Consider the following 9190-nt stretch of genomic DNA (forward strand, 5'->3'; position numbering starts at 1 on the left):
TGAGGCAACTCAACTCCTGTACAAATGTACAAGCTAATTTTACAGGACTTCGTATTCTTTCAGTAGCAAGACTGATTCCTGGAGGTGGATATATTTAACTGACATTCATCTGGAGGTTGTTTTTCTCTGATATTGTTTCTTTTTTTGCTATATTCCAAATTTTATTGGCACGTATAAGTCATCAAAATTCTCAACACCTTTTGTCATGGAGACCTCCACAGACTAAGCTGCAGTTACATCGCTGCCTGCGAATGGGCTGAGCAGCCCTTTCTAGGCCCATTCTATTTCTGAGCATGGGGCATCTACCACTTTCTCTGCAACATTATGCTTAAGTGAATTGATATAGTCTCCTCTAGTCCCACAGGAAAAATCCAGGATAAATATGGCCCAACCACCAAATCTCCTCAAAATTTGAAGGCATCTCTTTGCAGAGTAAAGCCAAATCCTGTATTTGCATATTTGCCTGTTGTTGACATAGGCTGTTCTTTGGTAAATGCTCTTGGAGATATTAAGTCCTTTTGCAGTTCTGTGTTCAGAATGCATCAACACCTACAGTACACCTGAAAAGACCTTTTTCTGTTTCTGTCCAAAGCTTATTTGCTACTCAGAGATGAATCAGAAGAGAAGCAGTGAACCAGTAAGCTGTGGACTTATGTTCTCTGACATAAGAACGATGTTCTTAAATGCTAAGATGGGCTGTAGCTCCAGGTTATTCAGAGATTATGATGGTTCCTTCCTCTCTTAGGCAGCAAGATGAGCAAAGGTTTGCTATGGAGATTAACTTCCATAGAAAGGGGGATACAGAAATCGTCACCCCTTTCCAGACTTGCTTTGTACATTGCACTGACATAGGTCAAATGGGGCATGTTACATGACAGGTTACACATCAACGATGACAAAGTTGTTCTTGGGTTTTTGTGGAAGAGCCTAATCTGCACAGCAACCATCATTTAGCTCTCACAACCTCCAGTTGTGTTCAAATGCTGCCTGCTGAAACACTTGTGTCTAAGCAGGCTAGATCATACTGAAATGATAACTAGGAAACTGGATTGCATTGGTCTCTGGTAAAAGTTCACTGTATGCAACCATTATTTCCGCCGCTTTCTTTAAAAAAAAAAAAAACAGAACAAGGACTTATCATATATTGAATTCTTCCTATGGAAAGAACAGTCAAACAACAGCTTGTTAATAAGATTCTGGAGATAGTATTTTTTCCAAGCAGAACTTCAAACTCTCTGCCACTTTGGACACTGGCTGTGAAGAATGTGGTATTGCCTGTAGCACACTGTAGCTTTTGATTGTGAGCAAACACAAATATATTACAAAGATTTATATACAAGTATATATTAGTATATATTAGTATATACTAATAATACTATTTTTTGGAAAAAAGTAGTACCCTCCAGAAATAAACTCTCTATCTTTTCAGCCATATTCTGAAATTAAAAGAACAGCCCTAGTCTCATATATTTCAAATTTACTGATATTGAGAGCTAACAGTTATTGTGCCGGCTCCTTGGGAGACTCCCTGCCTAAGCTGAGCCAGGGGTCTGGGCGTGGCCCAGGGAAGTACTGCCCTTTCAGATGTCCACAGTCTAGTATCAGCCTCACTCAGAGAGAAATTAATTCCCTAATGGGATTTCGACTTCAAAATAATAGTAACTTAATGGAGACAGCAAAATAAAAGTATACTTTAAAAAAACAAACATTAACTTTCAGAGTGGTAGTTTTATTTGTATGCATTCAATAGCACACACGCTCTTTCATAGTAATACAAACATAGCGACCACATACCAGGTGTGACCAGTACTCTGTTTCAAAGGATTCAAAAGCAGATTCAAGAAACTCCATAGGAGGCAATGACAGGACAGCTTGCTCCCAGAAGAAACTTTCTGCTAATCCTCATCAATGTAACACTTGGCCAATTTCAAAAAACCATGAAGACTTATATCCCTTAGAAAAGTAATATACATATTATAGAACAATCTGTATTTCTTACTTATAGATTTCTGTACAGTAATATTTACAATATATTGCAAAGATTTCAGTCGCTATCTGATTGCAAATACTTGCTTCCAGGCCGTAAACCCCAGACTTTGTACCTCTCTCCTGTTATGCTGTAGCCAAAGACATTGTCCCTCGTCACAGCATTGGAGCACCTTGAAACACTTGGGTGTAAACAGCAGTTCACTCTGCACACTCGCACACCATTTGACTATTTTTGTTTACATAGTTCTAGTCAAACAAAATCATTCAATTTATGACTTGCCTTTGTCCTCAGCCCCAGTTTAAGCTCCCCAGAAAACTGGAAAACCAACTCCACTGCTAAAACTTCTGTTAAAATTGCAATGGCCCACTTTACCACAACTTATCACCAAAGCTGAAAAATCCCACCCCTTCCAAAGCATGTCTTTTATAATCAAATAGTGAAAAAAACCCAAACAAACAACAAAACTATCTGGATAATTTTTTGAGAAAAGGACAGGTAGTGACTAACATTAGCAAGTTTTTCTTATTTTGAGGGATATATCTGAAAGACCCAGAAGGAAAAAGGAGAAGCCTGTACATGCAACAGTAACAGGAGCTGAATGAAGACCAGAGCTCCCACCATTTGGAAAAAGCACTGAATTACCCATTCCCAAGATGTATGGAGAAAGAAAGATCATTGTCTGCTGTTGTTCTGACATACTGGGAAGTGTAAATTATTAGCTTTCCCAGAAGTATTATTAAATAAAGGGAATCTGTAACTTATTAGGGAAAGATCTTAGACAGGTCCACATCATCTCTGAAGTAAATGATACCAGGAGAGCTTGGGATTCCTATAGAGTTTGAACAAAGCCAAAGAAATTTTGCCACATATCAGCATGGAACCCCAACCCCATGAAACTATTCACAAATTAAAAAGGGAGATTAAAAAAATGTTTAGAATGGGGCCAGTTCTGATTTCACTAACCTCTGCCATTAAACCGTCATTGGTTTTGAGAGAGGTTGATATTTGCTATTTTCAAGAAAATTAAACAAAATAAACAAAATAAACAAAATCATTATCTTCTCTTGTGGTGGGGCACTGAATTGTACTGCAAAAGATTTTTCCTGCACTCTGAGCTGTCTACAGGCATCCATATTTTCAAAGAAAAGCAATCCTTAGCTCTGATGACTGTATATAAACATATATGTGACACGGCACCTTGCAAACTGAGCACAAACAGAACAGATATGTCGTGTTCCTGGCTAATAAACCTAGACTCGTGCCTTAAAAACCTGCACCTTAAGTGCAAAATCCTCACTATATTAGCAGCATCTTGGAGTTTTCTGAGAATCATCCTTTCATAGTAATGTAACAAATACATGGAAATTTCATTATTTAAGAAAATATCCGCCTGTACTACCTCCCCTCTATGTCTGCAGGAGCTCACTCACACAGACTAGTTAGTTTTCTCCCAAGTAAAAAGTGAGTTCAACAATTATTTTATCTGGAATTGTTATCCAGTTATCTCGAGAACTTCAGACATGTAGACCTTAGTATGTAACACTAGAAACAGAAGACAAATGCTCTGCATTCCCGAACTGTTGCTGTAATTGAGAACCAACCACCCAGGAACTGACAAGCACATTTACCTCGCCTGGCTGTGCCTCAATGTGCCTTTTTGCCTTGCATGTTGTCTTGCACAGCCCTACTGCTAGGGAAGTTTGGTTTTATAGAGCCTGGGATACAGTTTCCTAACGTGATTCTGTAATGCAATGTCAGAGTCGGGCATACATTGCAAACAAATTGAACTGTTCTGCAAGCAGAAACAATGCATAACCCTCCCTCAATACTTTTTTCTTGGAACCATGCTCCTGGAAGTATTTTGGGCTATTCTTCCCCAGTGGCTGAGCAAGCTGTGTGACAAACTAGCAAGAGCAAACTGGGTACACCAATTTGGTTTGAATACTCGCAGAGAAAGAGAGGTTTGGTAAGGGTTTAGCTTACAATATGTTTGCCAAGTATCCCAGATAAAGTTGCCAGTTAGTCCTCACCAGCCAAGAACATGATGTTGAATGATGTCAGGATGAGCTCTGGTCATACAGCCCTGGTAAGACAGAGCTTTTGAACATGCAGGTGGAGCGTGTTTGTCTGCAAAGAAATGCCTGACCCAGAGGTCACTGACACTTCATTCCCGCTTTCTCCCCATATCCCTGTTGACAAATTCATTGCTGGAAGGAGACGGGTGCACAACACAGACCTTCTGTCACAGCTTGGACTGGCATCCTGAGGCAGTGAGCTGATGTTGAATGTTATTCTGGATGGCAGCTGCTGTCACACTTCACTTTTCCAGGGGCTGTAGTTTTGCGCTGTCTTGCTGGGGCACAGTTCACAATCTCCATTTGTCATTGCAGTCTTCAACACCCTTGGGCTTGACAAGAGTGAGGCTTCCAAGGGAGAGGGGTGAGGGTAGGAAGCAATAATAAAACACTAAACTTGGAAAAAGTAGTCATAAGACAGATGAGGGAACAGTTTCTTCCTGTGTCTGGTTTTGTTCAACTTCCAAGTCAAGAATTCTGAAGAAAGAATTAAAAAAGCGTCATTTGCTATTTATCACATCAGACAAGAATAAGGTGATACTCTAAAGCTTTTATTCAGCTGCTTATGGCTATTGCCAATATAGTAAATTCCCCACTCAGGAGATCTCTACTTGAATAATGCCTAACCATTTAAAAAGGATGCTGAAACTCAAGGCTTAATAATCTTGATTCAACCCAGGAAGGAGAATGCAAAATGAGCCCCTGTCTTGGAATCAAGCAGGACAGACAGGGGGAGGAGCTCAACTACAGGCTGAACTACAGCTGATTCCAGGCAATGTTCCACCATGAAACAGCAATGCCCATCTTGCTAAAGAACTCAGTTTTCTGAAGCTCACAACCCACGCTCAGATTCTGCAATCACCACTCTGATGAAACATGTTAAAGAACCTGATCCTTCAAATAGCTCGTTTATTTATATGGTGCTTCACTGGGGCCTAGAGAGTTCATGAAAAATTAAATGGAGAACATAAAATATGAATGGAATGATCACTGGCCCATAAAAGCCCTGCAGTTCTTGAAAGGTTTGATACATAATGAATGCTGGGATTTCAGAAAACAAGTTCCTGCCCCCTTGTCCAAAGAAGGTGCAACAATTTTAAAACCTCTGTATAAAACAAGGAACTTCAGAGGATGTGCTTGGGAGAGTCAGAAACAGTACATTGCTCCCCAGTGCTGCACAGGAGTCCACTGCCCATTAATAATCAGTAAGCAAACTAAACAGAGCCAAATACTTGGATATTTTGAAAACACAGATATTCAACTTGATGTTTCATTATCAAAGAAAGTGTAGGATTGAATGAAAATTTTGATTGGAACTAAAAGATTTAACTTGCAATCACGTGGTGATAACAACTGTCTCCTTAAAATCTTCCCAGTAGATGTAATATTTAACTTATGGTAATTCTTAATGACCCTTGTCCTTTATTCTGGGTGCTGTGTACAGGTAGTTTTAGTTGACCCCTCTGAACTTTCTGCTTCTGTGGCCTAAATGACATTCTCAGTTTTCAGAAATTACCCTACTGCTGAGATCTGTCAGCTACAAATCAGCCCTAGTATCCTTAAAAATAGGTTTATAATAAGGACCCTATCAATTAGTGTTTCCTAGGCTGCCAAAAATGTTGGTACCAAAGGCAATTGGCACTGTAAATTGCCAGTGTAAAGTGCTCCCTTTTTCTAGGTATTAAAGTTATTGCAGAATGACCACAGACTGACCTGAATGAGCTTGCTGTGTACTTCATGGAGATCTTTAAACCAACCTGTTAGGTTATGTGCTATGAACTACCATTTTATCTTCTATGCTAAAACCAAAAAGCCATTGACCAAACCCATATGAAGTTACACTGGTTCAGCCCCTAGAAAAGTGCTACTCCCCTCCTGCCCTTGCCTTTGCCCTGGTGCAGCACCTTCTCTGCAGACTGCAAGCTCCCCAGGGTGCTCACCAGCATCTCCTGCCTTAGCTGCAGCACTGGACATCCTAACACCGTGCAAATGGATGGGGAAAGGGCCAACTGCTCCCTCTGTGGTCTTCTGGCCCTAGACCCTAAACCCAGCAAGGACATTCAGGCGCAAAACAAGCTTTCATTTGTTTGTTTTTCTTGAGTGGTTCATGCTTGCTGTAATCTGCCTCCCATCCTCTGTTTAACACAGGTTGGCAGCTGCAAGGAGGTTCACAATGACCACCTTCCCCATTTTATTTTGCATATCTCCCTGGCCTTTCACACAGGGGGATGAGTAAAGAGAAATGATTAGTTCAGGAGAGCCCTTTCTTCTCTCTCAGGTAGTTTGGGAAAGGATCTGTTACATAACAACACTTCTTTAAGTTGTCAGCCAGACACCTGACAAGCATTCTTATCTGCAAGGGCTGGAAATGTTTATGTGAAAATGGCTCTCTCCCCCTCTTCCTCCTCTTGCAGGAAGAAAATAGGCTTTTGAGAAAAGTTCCATTCTGAAAGTTAACCAAATTTCACATAATTAAAACCAATTTTAATGAAGTAAATGGATTATTGTATTATATGGATTAAAGGAATTGGGAGCAACAGCCCCACATCCATGAAGGAAAGAGACTCAAGCACTACATTTCTCCACATTCACAAGGCCCACATGCTCCATCAACAGCTGTGTCTACACCGAGTGATGTTCTCCTCACGCACCAGTTACGAACTGTCAGAAAATATACATGTAATCCTTCATATCAAGACCTATTCATGCAATTTTTAAATACCACACTGTAAGCTGTGGTACTTATCCTAAGGGCATTATGTACTGGAAGGAGCAAACTGTTATCTCCTAGATCAATACCAAAGGCTCCATGAATATAGTTCTTTTTCAGGAGATCATATGCAAAATAAACACTGTTTTTTAAAAACCAGGATATCGGCTTTTAGCAGGGCTAAATTTGTTCTGCTTCTCTCTGTGAAGTAATTGATTTCCAGGTCTAGATCCACACATTCGTATTAGTTACCTTTAGTTTAAACAGTGAATTACCTCTCTGACCAAGGCAAACCGCACAACCCATTCCCAGCTACCACTGCCAAACCACATGGCACAACCCACTGCAGAAGAAAACCCAAAGTCTGTGAAACACTAGGGGGTCACCTGGAACAAACTTATGGTCCCACCAGAAAGCTGTGGAGGAAATAAGATTGCTAGCAGGACCACTGACTCAGTTTTTCTTTCCTGATACTTGGGAGCACCTATGTATAAGGGGAAGGAGAGAGAGTGAAGGAAAGTAAGGAGAGGAAAACTGTAGCAGTATAGTATAAATACAGTGTACTCCTAATGAGTAAGAGTTTCAGTTCAGTCTGTTATCCAAGCAACTCTAAGCAAAGGTTGAATACTTTTCTAAGTTGTTTGGGTTTTTTTTGGCTATTTGCAAAGCAGGAATCTGCAGAGTACAGGCATCCTTCAAAGACACGGAATCTTTAATTTCATGTACGGGGTCTGATCTAAACCTGGCAAGCTGCAAGCATTAATTTGTTTTTATATTGCTTTTTGTAACAACACGTATTTCTGCTTTGCAAAAAAGCCACACTTGAAACACATGGTAAACAAAATATATTTTCCTTTAGCCCTTCATGAAAAGATAATATAAACTAAGAAAAGCCAACTGCTCTAAAGAGGAAAGAGAAATACACAAATCGCCAGGGCGAGGCTTTGCACACACCTTGAGTTCCCCAGGCTGCAATGCACGCTGAAAGAAGCCATCACGCCAGTTCCTGGATCACCTTGTTACTCTCCTTGGCTTTCTTACACGTGTACAACCATTTGATTATCCGAGCATTCCGCTCAATCACAGAGGTGCTGCTGGGGACCTGCTCTGTGAGTTCATCCTCCAGCAGCCCCTCATCCCCACTGTGCCTCGTAAAGTCACTCTCGGATGTTGCCACACTGATGCTGCGGATCTTGAAGGAGACATTGTCAGACACCACGGAGAAGTTCTCTCTTCCAAGGTCCTCAATGACCTCCTGCTCGAGGCCACAGTACTTGAAAAATGTATCAAACTCAGCGAAGGACTTGGAGTAGCGAGAGCTGATGTCCGACTGGGAGCGATGGAGACCTCTCCTCTTCACCTCCTTGACCTCTTCAGGAGGTATATTCAGGTTTGAGGGCCTCTCATGCTCTTTTGTACATACCCCTGGGCCTTCGGTGCTCACAGGAACAGTTTGCTCCACGGCATGGTCGCTTGGCTCACGGTCACCACCTTTTGCCGAGAGAGGCTCGTTGCTCTCGGTGGCCGCGGTGTCCTCCATGACTCTGGGCAACTCAGGGGAAGGTAACTGCTTCTCCTTTACCGACCCATTGAAGATTCTCCTCACCAAGTTCCCCCGCGAGCTGTCCTGGCTTTGACCTCTCCCAAACTCGCATTTCTGACGGTAAATCACCAGGGAATCCGGCCGCATCTGCCTCTTGTGGGTGCTGCGCCTGGCGATGGGGGGGCCGTGCTGCAAGGGGGCGCGGCAGGAGTACGCCGCCTTGGCCAGCTCCAGGGGCTTCGCGACCTTCCCTCTGCCCAAGTCCCTGCTGACTGCTTTGCTCTCCACCGAACAGGTCTCGCTGCTGCTCTCCGAGGCTGAGCTGAGCGAGATGACGGGCTCCTGCCTGGTGCTGATGACCCGCTGGCTCTTTACATACTTGGCCTTATCGGCGGCCAGTCTCTCCACGGCACTTTTCCTGCCCGGGTTGCCGGCCTCGATCTGCCTGCGGAGGTACTCGGGCCCCTTGTTGAGGAGCCGCAGGGGGAGGGAGGAGTGCAGGTCGGAGATGGCGTGCATTCCCACGGCCCGGGAGAGTTCAGCTGGCATAGCAGTTTCAGGGACGCGGATCCTGCTTCCAGTCCCAGGGAGGGAAGATTAAAAAAAAAAAAAAAAAAGGAAAAAACAACCCAAAGCAAACCAGAAAGAGGTGGAGGGCAGTCTGTCAGCCCGTGCGCGGAGGCGGCGGCTCCGAGGGCCGAGCTCCGCGCTCTGCCGCGCCGTCGGAGCGCCGCGTGTCCCGCCCGCGCCTCCCGCCCGCCCCGCCGGCCGGGCACAGCCAATCCCGGCCCGCAGGAGGGCAGGGAAGGAGGGAGGGAGCCGCTCCACTGGGGGCAGCGGCCCGGCCCCCGCCGCCTCCCGCGGTGCTGGGG

The 9190-nt window shown here is 43.5% G+C and overlaps 1 protein-coding gene across 1 annotated transcript; it reads right to left on the bottom strand.

The window, feature by feature from the left end:
* Window positions 1–1708: 1708 nt before the first annotated feature.
* Window positions 1709–8964, bottom strand: FAM110C (family with sequence similarity 110 member C). The gene is made up of 2 exons (XM_050315367.1): window positions 7730–8964; window positions 1709–4542 (listed from the first exon to the last, which is right to left on the bottom strand). Exon 1 carries the CDS (start codon window positions 8865–8867, stop codon window positions 7770–7772), a length of 1098 nt encoding a protein of 365 aa, XP_050171324.1. The 5' UTR covers window positions 8868–8964; the 3' UTR covers window positions 1709–4542; window positions 7730–7769.
* Between the last annotated feature and the right edge of the window lie 226 nt (window positions 8965–9190).

This window comes from Myiozetetes cayanensis, unplaced genomic scaffold, assembly GCF_022539395.1.
Source record: "Myiozetetes cayanensis isolate MyiCay16 unplaced genomic scaffold, myiCay2020 scf2-11, whole genome shotgun sequence".
NCBI lineage: Eukaryota > Metazoa > Chordata > Aves > Passeriformes > Tyrannidae > Myiozetetes > Myiozetetes cayanensis.